Source organism: Portunus trituberculatus, chromosome 17, assembly GCF_017591435.1.
Source record: "Portunus trituberculatus isolate SZX2019 chromosome 17, ASM1759143v1, whole genome shotgun sequence".
Classification (NCBI taxonomy): Eukaryota; Metazoa; Arthropoda; class Malacostraca; order Decapoda; family Portunidae; genus Portunus; species Portunus trituberculatus.
The window spans coordinates 30,451,489-30,472,462 of record NC_059271.1 but is presented as its reverse complement, the minus strand read 5'-3'; the positions used below and the strand labels follow the sequence as shown (position 1 = coordinate 30,472,462).

The 20,974-nt window shown below is 36.7% G+C and overlaps 1 protein-coding gene across 1 annotated transcript; it reads right to left on the bottom strand.

Moving 5' to 3' along the window:
• Nucleotides 1-9,530: 9,530 nt before the first annotated feature.
• LOC123505142 (serine/threonine-protein kinase fused-like) lies at nt 9,531-20,558 on the bottom strand. The gene is made up of 3 exons (XM_045256257.1): nt 20,435-20,558; nt 18,111-18,212; nt 9,531-16,104 (listed from the first exon to the last, which is right to left on the bottom strand). Exon 3 carries the CDS (start codon nt 16,084-16,086, stop codon nt 13,597-13,599), a length of 2,490 nt encoding a protein of 829 aa, XP_045112192.1. The 5' UTR covers nt 16,087-16,104; nt 18,111-18,212; nt 20,435-20,558; the 3' UTR covers nt 9,531-13,596.
• Between the last annotated feature and the right edge of the window lie 416 nt (nt 20,559-20,974).

The following is a 20,974-nucleotide window of genomic DNA, read 5'->3' as shown; positions in this document are numbered from 1 at the left end:
AGATTTATACACGACACAATATGGTGTCTCATCCAATGCTTTTTGGGAGGTGCTGGGAGGAATTTTGAATCGATGTAAAAATACCAGGTGTTATTAGAGTTCTAAAGAGAGATAAGATAAGATATGGTATGCAAATAACATAGTTTGTGGAGAGTCATTTCAGTCCAAATCACTCCTATCTGTTTATCGATCCCTGAGGAAGTTCTGCTAGAAAAAGATTCAAGTACAGAAAGACACGGGCTCCTATAGGTATTATGTAATCAATAAGAAGATGCATTCCATTATCATTTTTGTCGCGCTCGCTAAGCGCGTGAGCAATTTTACCGCGTCAACCGGTTTGTAAATGAAGCACATGTGCTGCAATGGAGCATCCCGCGATGCTCCTTATTTAAACCGATTACAGCCACTAAAGTCAGAGAGGAAAATTACTTGTACGCACTTAGATAAAAGCTTCACGTTGGACGCGATCAATTGAAAAGTGGGTGCACTGACGGGTGATGAAAGAAATTACTCCACTAGAGTTAATGGATGCGTGAATCAATGCACTTCTGAAAAACCTTTCTTCATTGAAGATGAAATAATGATGACAACGTTGCTGGTAACATTGATGATAATGCCTATATATATATATATATATATATATATATATATATATATATATATATATATATATATATATATATATATATATATATATATATATATATATATATATATATATATATATATATATATATATATATATATATATATATATATATATATATATATATATATATATATATATATATATATATATATATATATATATATATATATATATATATATATATATATATATATATATATATATATATATATATATATATATATATATATATATATATATATTATTAGGAGGAAGGGAGCAAGCCTTTGCGAATAATCGGGATCAGGAATTACGAGGCCTTATCTTGCTCCTGTAGGTGGTTTCTCTATTTTTCATAGTATTGTTATCGCTCTCTATGTGTTCATGCCATTTGTATTGCAGTGCCAACAACCTATAACCTTCATTGTTACAGCCATTGATGTCACCTTTCTTGTTTCTTGTTATGCTACTGCGGCGCCGTCACTTTCCTGTTCTTTTCTCTTAACAGCTGAAACACGTTGTGTGTAGTTTTAAATAAGAATTCTGCTTCTTGCTTTTAAGCATCTCTGAAGATAAAATAATTCAAGATACTGATTTTCAGCTTTATGTAACAAAGAGAACCTGTTGCTCCTTTTCTTGATATAAAACCAAACGAAGACGATATCATGAAATACTGCAGACCATTTGATGTCAATAAGAAGTTTCAGCCAAATTCCTGTAGGATCTCTTAATGGATGCTATTCTTGTCAGTTCTCAGTAAATCTAGACAGCGAAGATGACATTAGCTGTTAAAATGGAAATATGAAGTGCACTATTGTTTGAATACTTAGAATTATTGTTTACCCTTGGCGATGCAGCACCAGTGTATAGTGCGGCGTTTCAAAACACTCCTGTGAGAGACGGAACTCGTCGTTGTCTTAATCACATGAAGTAATCCAAGTCTGCTTTGAAATTTAGAGTTTTGTATCAAATGAAATCGAGGATAGTGCACAGAAAAAAAATGACCACAGTGAATGAGTTATATAGAAAAATATGTAATGGAAAAGTCAGTGTGACAAGTAGTGTTGTTAATCGTTTGTTGAAACCTTGTACTTTGTCAGTGTCTCCAGTGCTGCACGTGAAGCTCCGTTACCTGTGTAATTAAACTAGCAGGTCAGATGCGATGGTAAAAGAAAGGAGCATTCACAGAGGTGAGGCTAAAGAACATTGGCGCAGTGTTATCTCATATCAATGTGGCGCCGTGATTGTTGAGCGTTATCAGTGCCTCTGAAGGGGATGAATGTACTATATGAATCGATACGGAACAGGGCACCGCGATCAATAGTGAGCTAAGGTGTTACACTCATCTCTGTGTTGTGTGTTGCATCCCAATAGTGAATCCTCTGAGTTGCTGAAATGTCTATTAATCGCTAAGTTTTGTTTTCTCTCTCTCTCTCTCTCTCTCTCTCTCTCTCTCTCTCTCTCTCTCTCTCTCTCTCTCTCTCTCTCTCTCTCTCTCTCTCTCTCTCTCTCTCTCTCTCTCTCTCTCTCTCTCTCTCTCTCTCTCTCTCTCTCTCTCTCTCCTTTAACACAGTCAGCAGATCAGAGGACTTTAGAATGAAGAAAACACAAAACAATGTAAAATGTTAATTCATTCTGACTATAACTGTGCATACAACCTTCCTTAGAACCTGCTATACTGCTATATGAAGAATGCTAGCCAAGTGAAGCATCAAATCTGAAGCTTCATCCTTTCCTTCCTTCACAGTTACATTAACGTTCAAACCATCACTTCTGTATCTCTCAGTGTTGTATTACTTTACCATTTGTAGGTTTCGTGCTCTGGTCTTTGTATCTAAGCATTAAAGTGAGATTCTTTCTTCTTTAGTATATAAACTACACCGTTAATTGCATGTCACAAACTGTATCGAAGAATCAAAATCTACCATATGCAAGGGGAGAGAGAGAGAGAGAGAGAGAGAGAGAGAGAGAGAGAGAGAGAGAGAGAGAGAGACAGGGGGGGAGGGGAGGTGAACTGAAACTTGTGCAAATATCCAGAATGAAGGAAGGGGAGATTGATTTAAAGGCGAAAGGAGAACCAATCGGGCATGCCATTGTGACATATAGAAAGCAGATACGTATTATGTCATCCATTAAAAGTGAAAATGTAATGCATGTTATGATTATTACATGGAAGAGAGCTCGCCGGGTGAACAAACACGGAAGAGAGAAGCATTGATATTTACCATAAAATGCCTTCACATCCGTGAGATAATCTTCGCTGTAAAAACTAAAACGTCCCAGAGGACATACTGTCAATGGAAATTAACAGCAGAGGGAGGAATGAAAGTGTTTTTTTTTTTTTTTTCATATCATTGATAGTGCAAACCAGTGTCCGTAGGAACCTTACAGATAGCAGATGAGGCTTGGAAAATATAGAATTTATATATATATATATATATATATATATATATATATATATATATATATATATATATATATATATATATATATATATATATATATATATGTTTTGACTGTGGCCTGCCTGACTTAACTGTGAGATGCTGATGCAGGATATATTTTGAATAGCGTAAGAGGAATGATATATTTAAAATTTCCAACTGGCCCTGTCAAAATTTGTTACATGAATACTGAACATGCAGTGCCTCTAAATCAAATAATGTAAACTTACATTGTAGCATACCCTCCCCCACACACACGCACGCACGTACGCACTCACGCACGCACTCACTCACGCACGCACGCACGCACGCACGCACGCACGCACACACACACACACACACACACACACACACACACACACACACACACACACACACACACACACACACACACACACACACACACAAACAGATGTATGCGGATACCATTAATCTGATCGATATCGAACAGACAGAGATAATAGTGGGTTTGACCCACTGCCCTGCTAATGACGAAAATATGACATGATATACATAGATTGTCCCTAATGGAGGAACTGTCATAAGCCTTATGTTATTGGTTGGACTCAGAGGAGAGTTTATCCCGAACCATGGTGACCTCGCCCTTGAGTAATGCACTTGTATGGCGGAGAGAAGTGGCTGGCAGGGGCTGTGTGTATGGGTAATAATGGTAGTAACAGTAATAGTAGAAGCATCATTGAAACAGTAGCTATAGTAGTAGTAGTAACCATGATAAAATATAGTAATAACTGTTATATACTATATATTAGTAATACCACTAAATGTTTTCACTAGAAATAGAAGTAATATTAGCAACATTAATAACAATACCAATAATAATAATAATAATAATAATAATAATAATAATAATAACAATAATAATAATAACAATAATAATAACAATAACGATAATAATAATAATAATAATAATAATAATAATAATAATAATAGGAACTATGTTTATGAAAATCAAATTGAAAATTATTTGGTACAAAATAGAAATGAGATGGTTCCGACACGGTGAACACGCTCCAGTGTCGTTGATGGTGCAATATTGGAGAGTCTCTTCTTATAGCTTACTCACAATATTTGATGTTTGTTCCCACGTCTTTCCACTCGGAAGTTTTTGCAACCCTGTGATGCTTAGGTTGTTCCTTTTCGGTAGTTGATACGATGGTACAATTCTTGTATTGATTTTAGATCTCCTGGCTTTTCGGTGCTGGATCTTTTAAACACTTTTGCATAGTTTTTAAGTTCAACGATTTCGACTTGTGAATATTCCAAACGCTTGATAAGGTCTGTTAGTGTGCTTTCAGTGATCCCAATCCTTCCTATAAGCTGGTCAATCACAACGTCCATTGCAGACTTCAATATTCTGGTGAGCTTCCAGTTACAACTTAACAGCGTCTAGGTCCATAGTGATGGTCTGTGACGACTGCTAGGTAGGCATGTCCTTTTGCAACCGAGTCTTTTGTGTGTGTGTGGTGGGGAGGGGGGGGGGTTGGAGTGTGTGTGTGTGTGTGTTTAACCAGGATGTTCGAAGCCAAGCAAAAATAATAAATCTTACCTCCACGAGTCAAACATTTAAATAGACAATGCTACCAACCTGTACTCCTACAAACCTACTCTGAAAATATACTCCCTCTTTAAAGACAAAACCTGAATTATCTTGACCAAGCACGAGACGTATACGTACGAGTTGAGTTCTCCAAAGACTGTTTCTAGTGTTGTCACCTTAAGTCCCCAGCCGCCAGCTATGACCGCGGCTAATTGCTGCCATTGTCGACCCACAGACGGGATCAACTTGGAATTGCGTGTAATTGGAGAGGCGTTGTGGCGGACTGACCTGAGTATGAACTGACCTGTGCGCTCTCTCTCTCTCTCTCTCTCTCTCTCTCTCTCTCTCTCTCTCTCTCTCATTAGAACGATAGAACTGATGAAATTGCTCTACATTCATATAGCAACGCAAACTCGCACAATGTCAATTAGTGAAGAGATAAAAAGTAAGAAAACGAATGTGAACTGCCTCGTAAGTAACCCGTGAGACAAAGAACACAGACAGGGAAGCTAACATGAAGAAGTGACCATTATAGTGAGACGATAAGTGAGTGAAAAAAAAAATAATACAAAACAGCTAGGCCTCCTTCACACGTAATGATTAATAGGCCATACATATATTACTACAATAGGTCCAATTTTTTTACTCTTTCGCCACTTGTAGAGTCGCGGGCAGTGGTCAGCGGTAACCTTCTGCACTCCTTTACAATGCGTTTTGCGTTTTTTTTTTTTTTTTTTTCGCCCTTTTTTCCAGCCGTGGTCAATTTTTTTTTTTTTTTTACATTCAGAGCAGTATTGAATGTTTACTTGGACACACAAAAAAAAAGCCAATTAAGATTAACATTTTTTTTCTTCTTTTTGGACGCTGATGGATTTAACCTCTTCAGTACCATGACGCGTTTCCATATTCATTCTGGTTACTATTTGGTGATTTTATACAGCTTCAGAAACTTATGTGTGGGATTCAAATAGTGAAGACTGGGGCCATTAATCTTTTGACCTCCATAGACCCTTCCTAATGTCAATAAAATAGTCTAATCGTACACAAATCTCAAAGTAAAAATGTGTCCCGGTATTGAAGAGTTAGTGCACATTTAAGATAACATTGAAATAACATTAGCTGGTTTTTTTTTTTCAATCCGAGCGCTGGATTAGATTAAGTTAATTTAGCTATAGTTCAGTTTATTAATTTTATTGCCAATCCCTTTATAATATGAATCATAATTAAAAGAGGAGCATCATTCTTTATTCAGAGTAGTAGTAGTAGTAGAAGTAGTAGTTAGTAGTAGTAGTAGTAGTATCGTTATATCCTTTTCAGCAGCACACGGAACAAAAAAGACATTCATATCCCTTAGTTCGTTTCTTGGTAAGCGTACTGGGGCTCGTTCCTCTCCTACAGCTGTGGGTTAAGCTACTTACAGCTCCCTGACCCAGCCACCTACGCAGCCTCAAAGAACTTCTAATCTTCGTCATTTTCCCAAGGCGGCTCCAGTCTTCTAGTAGAGGAAGAACGATATAGAGTTTGGCTCTTCGTAAACAATTCCAAAGAGCTATGAATCCTTTCCTCTCTACTCATAGTCTCGAAATACGAAGGAGAAACAAACCAACATATAACATTTCTGAGCTAAATTCATTTAGCCCTTCAGTACTGGGATGCATTTTTGCCATGAGTTTTATTGATATTAGGAACTAGGAACGGTCTATGGAGGTCAAAAGGTTAAGGGCCAGTGTTCACTATTTTAATCCCCACGTAAGTTTCTGAAGCTGTATAAAATCACCAAATAGTAACCAGAATAGATATGAAAACGTATCATGGTACTGGAGAAATTAAATATGTCGAAGTGTTTCCAAAGCCTCCACCTCTCCCACCGCGACAGCTAAAGTCATCTCCGTATTATCCCGTCCTCTGCTTCTCTGCTCATCGGGCAGGAATTGTTCGTCGTCCCGCAGCGTAGGGAGGCACCTCAGAGCCTGAACTGGGGGAGGCGCTCGTTCATGCCCTGAAAATTTGTTTTGCTCTCTCTCTCTCTCTCTCTCTCTCTCTCTCTCTCTCTCTCTCTCTCTCTCTCTCTCTCTCTCTCTCTCTCTCTCATCTCTCTCTCTCTCTTCTTCTTCTTCTTCTTCTTCTTCTTCTTCTTCTAATTGTTATTATTATCATTATTAGTATTATTATTATTATTATTATTATTATTATTATTATTATTATTATTAACATTATCATTGATATTGTTTTTATTACTTTTTATTAAATCTTAAATCCTTTAATTTGTTTATTGAGTTTTGTATATAAAGGAGACGATTGTTTTATCTGGAAATTTACGATTAATCCTTGAAAAGAATCAGTGTCTCGTCTCAACAATTTAAAACTGATTTTAGACGAATCTATTAAAGTTTTCAAAAGTGTTTCAATGACCCGTGATAGTTTAACAAAATAAAACAAAACATTCATGCTAATCCTTATATCATATCTAGCCTTTCAGAAAACCGTCCTTACTAGAGAGCAAAACTTAACCTATGTGGGGCTAAGAGAAAACGCAAAAATAGTGGAAGTTAGTGCGTTATACTTGACGGCTATACGTATTATCAGTATTATCACCACTACCATCACAGAATCCACAATCACCATTGCAGCCGCCACCACCATCACAACCACCATTACAGCCGCCACAGCCACCATCACAACCGCCACAGCCACCATCACAACAGCCACTATAACCATCACAACCTCCACAACCACCATCACAGCCTTCACAACCACCACCACCACCACCAGTCAGCAGCACCACTGAACATGATTATACACTTGCAGGTCCATTCCCTCCCTGCTGAGGCCTGTTGCGCACTGAGAGAGAGAGAGAGAGAGAGAGAGAGAGAGAGAGAGAGAGAGAGAGAGAGCGTGGATGGGAGGGACTGTGTGTGTATAATGTAGACTAAATAATCCTAAAACCAAATAAGGAAAAAAAGATAATAGTTATTTGTTTATTGTTCTGCTCGTACATACAACTCAACGAAGTACAAATGAAAAATCCCTACTGTTCTGTATAGGTATTCGCGGTTTCGTGATGTTTATTATGTTTCATATAATCAATATTACCGATGTTCTGTGATTTGGCAAAAAGTAATCTCATGTACATTAACCATAGAATAGATTCTTGCACTTCTCTTGACGTAGAGAGAGAGAGAGAGAGAGAGAGAGAGAGAGAGAGAGAGAGAGAGAGAGAGAGATGTGAAATACGTATTCGTGGGAATTGCAGTCTAGGAATAAAAGGAATATAAGATAGAAACAACTACAATCTGTTCGCTTTTTTATTTTATTTATTTATTTTTTTTCATCTCCCTCTTGTGATACAACACTGATTAACTGATGTAAATGGTTTGCCTCCGTCACCATGTCTGTATCTGGTGCGTGATTACCTGAGGGAGAGGTTTCCCGATTGATGTTTCCTGAGTGAAAAGAAGGAAGGGCAATTCTTTAAATTTATTTGAAAGCTCTTAAAACAAGGAAAGGTAAACTTCTCTGGCAGTAAAGTATTGCTTATCATTTTTCCAGTATATGAGCCACAAAAAAAAATTAAGCAAAGTATTTATCCCATGTAATTCAAGACGGTAACATGTAGGAAGCAAGACCCCAGACATTCACAGATATTGCCAGTGTGCCAGTACCAAGTGGGACATCATGGAACGCATGAGTTATCGTGCCGCGTCCCGGCAGAACGCAGGTGAGACCGTGACCGCGCGACGATACTATTTCTCATCCCACCCCTTTCAGAATTTTTCAAGTTGAGATAAGCGCTATTAATTATTTTTAATATATATATATATATATATATATATATATATATATATATATATATATATATATATATATACACACACACACACACGTATGATAAGGAAGATGTAACCTTAAGACAAGTACTGAGATTTTTTTCTTTTTAATGCTATTAAATGTTAAATATTTTGGACGTGAAATGTCAAACGATGAAGGCGTTGAAGTGACAGAGGCAGTGGCCTCTAAGCAGAAAGAAGGCTAATTATAAAGATTGAAGATAAGCAAGGAGATGGTGACGCAACACCTTATCCTGGGTCACTGAGGACGGCGCGGCCACCAAACTCCCCCGCATTGGTGAAGGGTGGCACGCCGGGGTGCAGCAAGGGCCAGCCAGCGTGGGGCCCAATAGTGACTGACCCAGTTAGAGGGTGGGGTGGTCCTCCTGCCTAGTGCAGACAGACCCATGCTTTTTCTGTTTAATATAATCCTTCACCTGAAGAGTGTAATCATTATGTTGTAATGGTCCAACAGTTACGCATCGCATGTAATAGTCAATGTCATGGATTCCTTGTTTTCTTGCAAATCCTTGAGATGGGTTTCCGCGTGCATTTGACTGCCTTGAACATGCTCATTAAAGACCCGAGGTTCCCACTAGTGATCATAGATTGAATACTGTGTGTGTGTGTGTGTGTGTGTGTGTGTGTGTGTGTGTGTGTTATTCACCACCACGGTAGTCTGCTGGTTACCCAGCCAGCCTTTCCCCTGCGGAAAAAGCTCTGAGCTCGTAGTGACCGATCATCGGGTAGGACTGAGACCATATCACACAATACACACCGGGAAAGCGAGGCCACAACCCCTCGAGTTACATCCCGTACCTATTTACTGCTAGATGAACAGGGGCTACACATTAAGAGGCTTGCCCATTTCCCTCGCCGCTTTCCTGGAACTCGAACCCGGGCCCTCTCGATTGTGAGTCGAGCGTGCTAACCACTACAACACTACGCGCTGTGTGTGTGTGTGTGTGTGTTCAAGTTGGTACGCTAATTACATCATTTGATACATCTCTTTTTTTTTAACTAGTAAATGTCTAGAAGTAATTTCTCTGTTTTTATTGTATGATATGTAAGTACTAGTCTTAAAACTTTATTTTGATTTCACTTTAAAATCTTTTCGAACAAGATTACATAGGAATATAAATAATTTATTTAAATCATCCATGTTTTGTAATTAACATTATTCACAAATGTTGAATATGTAATCAATGGGTTAAGTACACTCTGTCTATGTATATAGTTAATGAGAGGATAAGAACTTTACATATGGTATTATATTAATCATGTAAGCCACATCTTTTAAGTTTGATATACATGTACATCCTTTAACTTTGATACACATGAATTTTCAAGCACTTAGATTTTCATTTCAGGTACTACTCTCTCTCTCTCTCTCTCTCTCTCTCTCTCTCTCTCTCTCTCTCTCTCTCTCTCTCTCTAAATTCATGTATATCAAACTTAAAGGGTGTACATGATTAATTTGATACAACTTGTAAACATGTTCTGTAAAGTATCTTCTGAGTATCTTTCCCATTAGCTAGGCACTTTATAATTTCATTCTGATTACATATTTAACGAACACTGCCAATTACAAAATATGGCTGAATTAAATAGATTCTACATGTGGTCTTATATCTAGACAAATACAGTGTTTATTCTATTTTATTGACTTTTACAAGAAAATTACAAAATACATTCATAGTACAAATCATTATAGGTAATTAATATTGTATTTCTAAAGTCATTAGTACTATTTCTAAAGTCTTTTAGTTGCTTTCTTCCAATTTCCGGTTCAATCCTTTTACATACTGCTTTTTTTTTTTTTTCATAAAAAATTTAAATATATATACACTGAACCCTATGCTATCATGCCTAATTGGTGCCTCTATCACTGCAAGATGGCCAAAATTATGATAGCCCAAGTGATGAATCTATGGTAATAATTCAAACTGACACTAGGACCTGCAAGTTGTTATTTTTTTGTCACTTTCTACCCAATAATTATGCCATATAATAGTATAAAAATGAAGAAATAATACAGTATAAAAAATCTTAATCAAGAATCGTAATAACATATATTTTAAAGCATTTTAATTAGCATATTTAATGCCATAAAGGATACACGAGTATATAAGACACACGCCCATTTCAACAAGTCAAATTCAGGAAAAATGTTTTAAGTGTGTTTAAGCATAGTATACTGTTGAAAGCAATCTAGCAGCACAATACACAAGCAGAAAACATTGATCTTTCCTTGTGCTCTTCATTTGGTCTTGTTGTCGCCAGAAACTTATTTCTTTTCCGTACGTGGTGGCCTTAAAGCCCTTGCTGCTGCTTTATTGCCATGCTCCATGGCATAATCTACCACTTGTAGATTGTAAGAGACTGTATAGCTTGATCTTTTCCCTTCTACTGTCATATTGGTGAGGGTGTTGATGTTTTTTGTTATGATCATGAACTTGCTGTTACTCCTCACCACTAGATGGTGTTGAGTCAGAGCACCAATCATCTGATAATTGTAAACATGCATAACAGCCTCACAGGTTAGAGTGCCTTCATCTTTACTAAAATTAATTTTCACAGTGATAATACTGGTAATGATAATACCAGCAATAAAATAATGATGCATTTTAAGTTAGGGTAGGTAAAAGTACTGGAAAAAGGTGCGTCCTATATGCCACCAAATAAGGTACGTACCTCATTATGGACAATTAGGAGCCAAGATGGATGGGCAGATTGGTGAAATATATGAACTATTTCTCAATAAAAGTATATAGAGAAACTCAACTACAATGTGACATCATAACCCAGGAATTTCTTAATGACGAGCACACATAGCAGTAATTTCATGCATGATATAGATGTGTGCAGCTTTTTAAGTATGCACGATAGCAATGAAACACAATAACAGAAGGCATGATAGCAAAGGGTTAAGTGTAGGTGGTAATCACTATTTGCATTCTATGGGGCTGAAACATGAGGGAGTACAGACATCAAATGTGATTATAATGAGATGCATGAGGAACATGTATGGCCTTAAAGATCAAGTGAATCAAGTAAAAATAAGTGCATCAAGTAAAAATAAGTGCTGAGAATTAATGCTGGAAGAAAGTTAGCAGACCAACCATAACATGGAGTCTTATGATATATCAGGTATGTGGAGAGAGAATGGAGATCAGTGAGGACACCTCAGTCAGATAAATGAAGTGTATAGCTAAATGAAAGACTTCATGAAAAGGAGGAACAGCACAGAGAGACCATTACATGTAAAAGTAAGGAAGAGTGGCTATGCATAATCAAGTAAATGGAGAGTAGATGTGAAAGAATATATGAAGAACCAGCCTACAAACCCTCAGCCTATGTGTGGCCCAATCAGGTAATTAGGTCAGATTAAGGAAATGGGTTTATTATGATTACCAAAAGACAAGTGAAACAAGCAACTAAAGTATAGTGTGGTCAGTGAGGATCTGTCATCTCCCTACACCAGGGGTTTCCAACCTTTTTGTTTACCTGTGCCCCTTAGGCATTATAGATTCCCATTAAATTGAATTAAATTCAAGATAAACAGTGCTGATGACAAGAAATGTTATCACACCTTTACTAGCCGTGAGTGTCAGTAGGAATGAGTGACACAAGCAAGTGCATAGCTGGGGCCGCCTGCCATTATCTTGAGTCAGTATACATGATACTGATACTGGGCCTGGTACAGGTACCAGTTATGGGCGTGAGAAATTTCATAATAGTGAAAAACAAATGGTATTCATCCATAAATCAAGTAAAAGCTTTGCTTAATAAAATGAGAAAATAAAAAAAAAAACGCTGTACAATCTGAATACAAATTATATTATGTATTGTACAGCAGCAGTTATTCTCTCAGACCCAATGTACCCCATGAAAAGTGCAAATGTACCACTAGAGGTAAATGATTGGGAATCCCTGCCCTACACAAAGCCTTATATATTAGAGAGTGAAGGAATGATTGTACTCGTAGTTGTGAAATCAATGCAGGGCATATGCTGTATATCTCTGGTGAACAATAAAAATCCAATACCACCCACAAATTCTCTTGTTTTTGTAATTTGCTGCCCTTTTTCATGTACATTGAATTACCATACCAGAGAGAAATATATGCATTAACACAGTGAAAACTATGAAAAGTATATGTATGATGTATTAGGGGAACTTATGCAAATAGAATAGAACTAGCAAAAAACAAGACCTACTGTAAAGTGATTTAGCCACATTAGGAGGACGAAAAGTGGAGAATTTTTAATAAATGTATGCAATGAAAAATAATTATGACTCCTATTAGAAAAGAAAGATTACTTTAAGATGAAAGATACAGAAAATGAGTGCATAAATTAAGGTTTTATCAGAAAAAAGGCTTGAACAAGTCGAAACGTGCTTTAGTAGAAAGATACACATTTTTTTTCCATCATGGCTGTCCCTGTTTGGTGAACCTTCTCAAAAAGAAAAAGACTTCAGAAATAATGAAATATAAAACCATATGATAACAACCACTTCATCCAACACACTTTCTCCTGTCATCAAACACATTTACAAATCTTTTTTACACTATACAAGTCACTTTACTCTTTCAGCATGTTACACCATTTCAACACACTTTGCTCCATCCCATAAGGTTAAAAGATTTGTGATTCACATATTTCACATATAGCACCATTATTCATATTTCATATGATCTATATACACCACAATTTCTCAGCAAATCACTTTCCTCGATTTTCATTCAAGGCTTACATATTCTAATGCAAAATAAGTTCTATGATTATGTAATAATTTAAGTATGCATGTATATACTTGCCACTATTTCATGGATTGGTGTTATTTGTTTTTTCCATTCTTGGTTGTTGTTTTTTTCCAAAATATTAACTATTTCAATCATTCCAAAATACTTAATCTTTCTTTTCTCAATAACCATTTAACTGAACTAAATCATATTGATACATCTATTCTTTTTCACTTCAGCTTTCAAAGTATTCCTTTCACATATACTTCACAAAATATATTGCTAACCTATGAGATTCAGACTATTCTAACAAGCTAAACAGCATTGATCTATCCATGATGAAGTATTTATAATGAATATAATAACATTTTAGTGAGCATTTAGTAGTGATATCAAGAGCATGAATCATCAGGTATTAGTTCTGTAAATGACTGTAAACATGAGACTGCAAAAGAAGCAGCTTTTCTCACTTGAGGAACAAGATCACTTTCCAAATTGATTAAATCACATATAAGTTTGTGCTGGCCTTCAAAGAGTTTTGCCACTTGAGGGCAACACTTGGCCAAATATCCAATGAGTGTGCACAGCCTTGCCCGCACAACAGGTACTCGGTGGGTAATAAGAGTACCCAACAGCAAGAGAACTGAGGCATCAGTACCTAAGATCTTTTCCACAACTGTTTGATTCTCAGATGTTTTTCTCAAGATGTGATTCAGTATTGCCAGCATATCTGCAACTAAACTTGGAAGCACATTATCTAAGCTTAGGATCTTTTTCATTACATTAAAAGCATTTAATACACAAACACAGTCACAAAACTGAAATAGAAAATCTTTTTCAAGATAAACTAAATGGCACATTAAAGCAGTAATATTTCCCATTGTATCAATCTGATCTTTATCAAATTCAACTGTTCTTTTTAGCTTATAGTTTTCTACCCGTGATATCAGTTTGCAACAATACACTAAATTTGGAACCAGTTTACACTCAAGGTACACCTTAATCACACTTTCCTTACTGTTTTTCATATCATCCATAGTTAAGGGTAATGACAGCAAAGTTGTAAGTTTATTTACAACTGGCAGTGAACATGTTCGATTTCTCAAAGGAGAAACAAACATGGACAATTCTGTTTGCTCAAGAAATATGCTTAAATTTCCATCAAGTACATCTGCTAATGTTTTATCTATAAACTGACACCATTCCTCGGTTTCAATTGGTGTGTCTTCAGAATTGAAACTGTGAAGAGTAAACACTCCAGCACTACTGGTCTTTCCACTCATAACCGTCAAGACTCTTTCCTGAGTAAATGGAGTATAACTCTCCTCATTTATGTTTGGTAGACTTGGTCTTCCATCTTGTATTAGCTCTAACACTGTATTAGAAGGTCTGCTTCCTCTTCTAGAAGAATCTACTGAATTTGCTAGATAATTGACCATACTATCTTTGCGATCCTCTAGAGGTACTGGTCCATATGTCTGAAAGTCCTTTACATCCTCTTCTTTGAATCCTGGCTCCTGAGATACTCTGCTGAGCTTCCTGATTGATGCCCCAATTGCACTTCTAACATCAGGTTCATAATCTTGTCTACCAGCTACTGAAACAGATTCCTTTGAGCATGCATTAATGTGGACATCAGCTTCCACTGTGTGCACACATTGTTTCTGACTTTGGATTGATACATCAGTTGAACTAGACAAATGAACTTGAATCATTTTTTCTCTTCCTCTGTAACGCTGTTGATATGGAGAAGGAGATCTTGAACCTAGATCCTCTTGACACGAGCCAGTTTGGAGATGAACTGCTTGTAATTTCTTTAACATTTCACCATCAATTTGAGGAATTCCAATGCTCTTTTTTCTCTCATTCTGATGAGGAAAGCTCACAGGTGCAGGAGGTACAGGTACATCACCCAGTGCTTTATCAACTGGCAAAGTTGGCGATTCAAGTCCCTGTGGTGAAACTTTTCTTACATTAGCCCCAGCCACTTTTGACTGTCCTGCTGCTCTTTCAACTAATTCTTTACACTGCTGCTCTTTCACCTGCTGTTGAGACACTGTTAAGGGATTAGTGAGAGGCATTATATTTAGAGAGTGTTGAACAAACACTACTCCCTCATGAACCCAAGGATGCTCAAGTAAACCTGGCCATGTGAGCCTTTTACTTGGATCTTTCTCAAGGAGTCCATGTAAAAAAGTAGAACAATCCTTGCTCCATCCTCCAGTCCATATGACTGGTTCAGTTCTGACCATTTTGATCAGCTGAACTATAGAAGTGGTACAAAAGGGAGGTTTTCCAACAAGTAATTCATAAAGGATGCAGCCAAGGGACCACAAATCAGCATTGTGATCATAAGGTTTCTCCTCAATTAATTCAGGTGCCATATATAAAGGAGTGCCTTTTACAGATGTCAGTACATACGTATTGATGCCCATTTTCCTGGAGAATCCAAAGTCACAGAGTTTTGCTTCACCAGTTGATGAAAGCAAAATGTTTTGGGGCTTAATGTCTCTATGGAGAATTCTATGAGAATGCAAATAATAAATTGCTGAAACTAAGTTGCATGCAATCTGTTGAACTCTTTCCTCTCTTAATGGACCATTAGACTCTAAAAGCTGAAAAAGTTGGCCAGGCACATACTCACTAACAGCCACAACTTCATTTTCTGTCTCAAATGAGTCAATCATACGAACAATATTTGGATGTGCCAGACCTCTTTGAATTTCACATTCTCGGCGGAGACTTTTTAATTCTCTTTCTACTTTATTTCTCTTTGGAATAAACTTCAGAGCCACAACTTGCCCCCTAAGGAGGCATTTTCCTCGGAATACTCTTCCAAATGAGCCTTGTCCTATTGCCTCCAGCACCTTGTACTTCTCCATCTTTCATGTGGTCACTACCTGCAAATTAACATTATACTAAAGTCACAATTCATTATTGGGCTACATACATACATTGCTTATTTTCTGGTCATTTCAAACTGTTATACTGAGGGTTATCATGTTATGCATGTCAAGTGTTTCACAGTAAAAGATATAAATACCTCCCATAGAGACATTGTAACAAAATATTTCCCTCAGTATTTACTAGAAGAGACTAGTGAATGGATAAAAGATAGTGAGTTAATCCAAAATATGAATATATCATACCAACACAAGATACAAGTTGAGAAAAGTATGCTTCTCCATTTTACTTATAACAATATAAACATCCAAACTGCAGTTGTGTAGTAGGATAATGAAGATAGACATACTGTACATTCATTATGGGAAAAGTACAAGTTAGTCAGGGGGACAGTGTATTTATAAAGAGGAAGAGGAGACTGGACAGAATATCATATGGCAACCACAGAATTATTTTTCAATAATGGTGATGTTAACATTATAATTTGCATGTCAAGGAAGATTACATATGTACATAGTCAGAGAAGGTAATATTGTATGGATTACATTTCTCTCTTTAAGATATACATACATGTCTGGAAAGTTACCTGTAGGTAGTTATTAGTCAGAGAAGGTAAAAATCATGTGGATCAAATTTCTCTCTTTAAGATGTACATTTGTATATACATTTCTGGAAAGTTATGTGGAGAAGAAAAGTCTTTCCTCTATCCATGGATGTAGGAAAAGCATGTGAAAGCACTGAAAGGAAGGGTTTACAGAAAGTATCCCAAGCACATGCAGTGGTTAGGAAATTTTTGAGGGCAATCTAGCATTTCTATGCAGATATAAATATAGCCATGCAAGTTGAAGATTAAATAAAAGAATCATTCAGAGTTGGACTTGAACTACAGTGTGTTATTTATGTACAGTCAACTCTAGATTAACGTGAGTTTGAATAATGTAATTTCGATTTAGCACGACATGATATTTAAGGAGATTCAATTAAATGACACGATTTACCGTACTTGATGGCTCATAAAACACCCCTTTTTTCTCCAAAAAAAACAAGTCCCAGGAAATGCGCCTGGCTGCTAATCAGCAGCCACTTCTTTTTCTTTAGAAAGTGTCCACAAAATTCATGGCAAAATTGCTACTGACCAAGTGAAAGCAGCTTAAATATTATAGGCAAACACAAATGATAAATTCCTCTTAAAAAGAAAAAATAAAGTTATCAGTAATGACAGTCACAGCAAGAGTACTACTTTAATAATAAGAAGTGTCACAGTGAAATGGTTACCATAATGTACAATGTAAAATTATACTTTTTGGAGAGTGTAACAACAATCTGTATAGGAAAATATACCTTACTGAAAATAAGATATGCCATGAATAAGCTAAGAAACATAATCATATTAACCAAGGGTCAACTATACTTGGGAAGACTAATAAGTATGGATGCTGGAATAGACTAAGCAGTGAGACAAATTTCAAAGGGATTGTAAGAACTGTGGTAACTGACAGCAAAAAAGATGAACTAGCAACAAATTTAAGGAATTCCTGTATGATAGAATGGTGCCATAGGAGTGAAACATGGACAAAGCTTGATAGACACAAATAATAATCATGAGTGAAGAATCAAAATACTTGGGAAATGTGTGTAACTACACAAATGGAAAGATTTATGGATATATGAATAGATTGGAAAGTAATGAAGAGAAATCTTGAGATATTTTCATCTATATAAAGAAAATGGATGAAGAGAAACAAACAGTGTAATGGAAAGTAAAAGAGGCTAAGAGAGGCCAAATATGAGATGGCCAAATGGAGTGTAAAGCAAATGTAATAATGGTATCATATTGTGAAAGATGAAAAATTTTGTTTGTGGCCACATCATGAATAATTATCAAGAAAAGAGGTGTTCAATATCTGAACATTAATAACATATCACTAAGTAAAATTAAGCTTTGAAAAACAAGATTAAGAAAAATAATACTTTACTTACAATGGAAAAACAAAATACAAACCTGTCTATTTATGAGTGCAACTAATTGATCATCCACTTGTACCACAGCAGAACATTATCTTGTGCCATTTATTTATTCTATTCCTGTATGTGTCACCATTCTCTGCAAGTAAGCCAAAGTGTTAATAATCAGAAAAGGTCAAGAAATAATGAGTTCAAGTTTGATAAAGTTAGATTTAGAAAAGAGACAGGAAGAGAAGGAGATAGTAGAGACCAGCCAAAACTATATTTTACTCTTAGCGAGGTCTAATAGCACTAGTTCTGGTCTTATAGATCAGTTAAGGGGGTGATGTGAACTTACATTAAAACTAACTGTTAATTCACTGAATGTCTTTTTTGTGTTTCACAACTCAAGAGAGGGAAGTCACAGCATGCCTTCCAAAGACAACTCGCCTCCTTCACACAAAACTACATGCACCTCTACATGCACACCGTTCACTTAAATAAAAAAAAAATTGTCAACTCCAAAACCAGTCTTGGAGTCCCCTTCTGGAGAGGGGACCATAAATGCCCACAGGTCAGACTGCTCTTCATGTATCAATGTCTTGACATTGACACTCCCCTTCAATTTTTACATTATTAAATTCTTAGATCTAATTTTCAATCTGTAGAACACCACCTCTCCTCTACTAAATCTTGTCTTATTTTCCTCTTCAAAACACAAGTGTCCGAGACAACTGACAGTAACCCTTGAATCTTGTGAGTTTTCCACTATCTGGCATCAACTCCACAGTCATTCCCTAACTAAATTTATTTATGCTGTTTACTTCTCACCTAACTCCTCTAACCATAAGAAATTCTTTGATTATTTACCTTAAAAAGTAGAAAACATTCTGTTTCTCTATCCCTTTATGGAAATCTCCACCCTTGGAGATTTCAATGTTCACCACCAGCTTTGGCTTTCCTCTCCCTTCACTGATCATCCTAGTAAACTAGCCTTCAACTTTCCTTTCCTCCACGACCTAGAGCAACTGGTGCAACATCCTACTCGTATTGCTGACCATCTTGGAGATACACTAAACATTCTTGACCTTTTCCTTATCTCTAATCCTGCTTATGCTGTTACCCTATTTTCTCCATTGGGCACCTCCAATCACATGGCTGCTACAACACTATACCTGGTGAGAGGACTGAACATAGGATTTGTAGATGACCTCAAAGGATATATAGCTGTTACAGAGGTCAGAGCCAATATGGCCGACCTCCTGTGTCCAGCCTCCTTCTCAAATAAGGCAACAGACCTACCATCAAGGTTCCTTTGTGGAACTAATATTGCAGTTTAGACATTAGTCCTAGTGGGATAAAAATTGCTTCAGAATCCTCTCATAAGGTTTGATCGCTACACGTAGGAAAAAATATAGCTACATCACACAACACTACTAAGTTCAGCAGTATAGATCAGGCTGGTTTGCACCTACAAGCAACCATGGATTTAATGGCATTCCTAGCTCATTACATGTGTGTTGGGAATTTGTTTACGGGTCACACACAGTGACGTAATGTCTTTCACTGCATCACAAAATTTAAGTCCTACTGATGAGATCTACACGGAAGAATACAGTGTAATGAATGTAGTGCTATGTTGCTTTATATCATGGAATAGCACATACCTTCTTGTATGATATTCCATTAGTAGACTACCTATATATTTTCTCTGAAACCAAAGTCTTTCTTCTTATTCTTAAGGGGTCTCTAAACTTGGCATCTCTTACCTTGGCAAATGCCTTGCTTTCCACCAAGTCCCCAAGTTAACTACTCCTAATAAGTGGCTGTAACACCAGAGCTGGGCACTATTTTAATTTTTTCAGGTGCAACTTTGCCATCGGAACTGGTGTGACTGCAACTATATTTATGGTCCCAACCAGTGCGATTTTTTCCTAGTGTAACTGCTTAATTACTTTAAAAAAATTTACTTGATAACAGAAACATGCTTTAATAAGGTACATTTATTTATTTTTTTTAATTATTTTATTCAAAACACAGCCTAAACTAATATCTACAGATCATCTTCCTCCTCATCCATGTCCTCCAGATCCATATTCTCCTCCAGCAACTTCAATTTCTTAAAAAAAAAAAAAGTTTGTTCATATTTAAAGTCGCTAAAAAATAAAACCGCGGAAATTTGGCGGAGTTTCTTTGCTTGGTGAGCCTTTCTCAAAAATTTTGCGACAAAGTGTTGCAAAGTGGCAACTCAGTGCCGCAATATCCATCTCTGTAGGATACATAAGATACATGGTTTTAGGTTTGCCCGACACCTAATAAAGCCAAACCTGTTACTCAGTAGCTAATAATGGACAAATAACAGAACGTCCTTCTTTCAGTCACCTTGTGCAGTATCAGTGTATCATACTTCATTCTTGGCGTCGCCAAAAAAGTTTTGACGTCACATTTTATTCACTCCTCGCGCCACTCGCCACTGAGGGCTGACGTGCCTCTGTTTACATCTCCGAGCCGCTCTTTCGGAAAAGTTTGGTTCGGCTCCAAATGCATGATGTTATGATCACAATTTGGTAACACTTATTACCATTTAGGTGTTGATAAAACTAGTTCTAGTTTTTTAACATAATCATTTTGTAAAGTAACTTCGATATAATTTGCTTAGCCGAAATAGAAAACCTATTAGTGATCCATCCAACTTTAGATTGGAAATAAAGATAAAATGTGTTTCACTGTTTGATCTGTTGCAGTCTCTGACGAGACAGCCAGACGTTACCCCACGGAGCGAGCTCAAAGCTCATTATTTCCGATTTTCGGATAGGCCTGAGACCAGGCACACACCACACACCGGGACAACAAGGTCACAACTCGATCTATGTCCCATACCTACTCACTGCTAGGTGATCAGGGGCTACACGTGAAAGGAGA

What these genes read in the sequence shown, in the direction of transcription:
- LOC123505142 (XM_045256257.1), bottom strand. Translation starts at nt 16,086, where the DNA reads ATGGAGAAGTACAAGGTGCTGGAGGCAATAGGACAAGGCTCATTTGGA.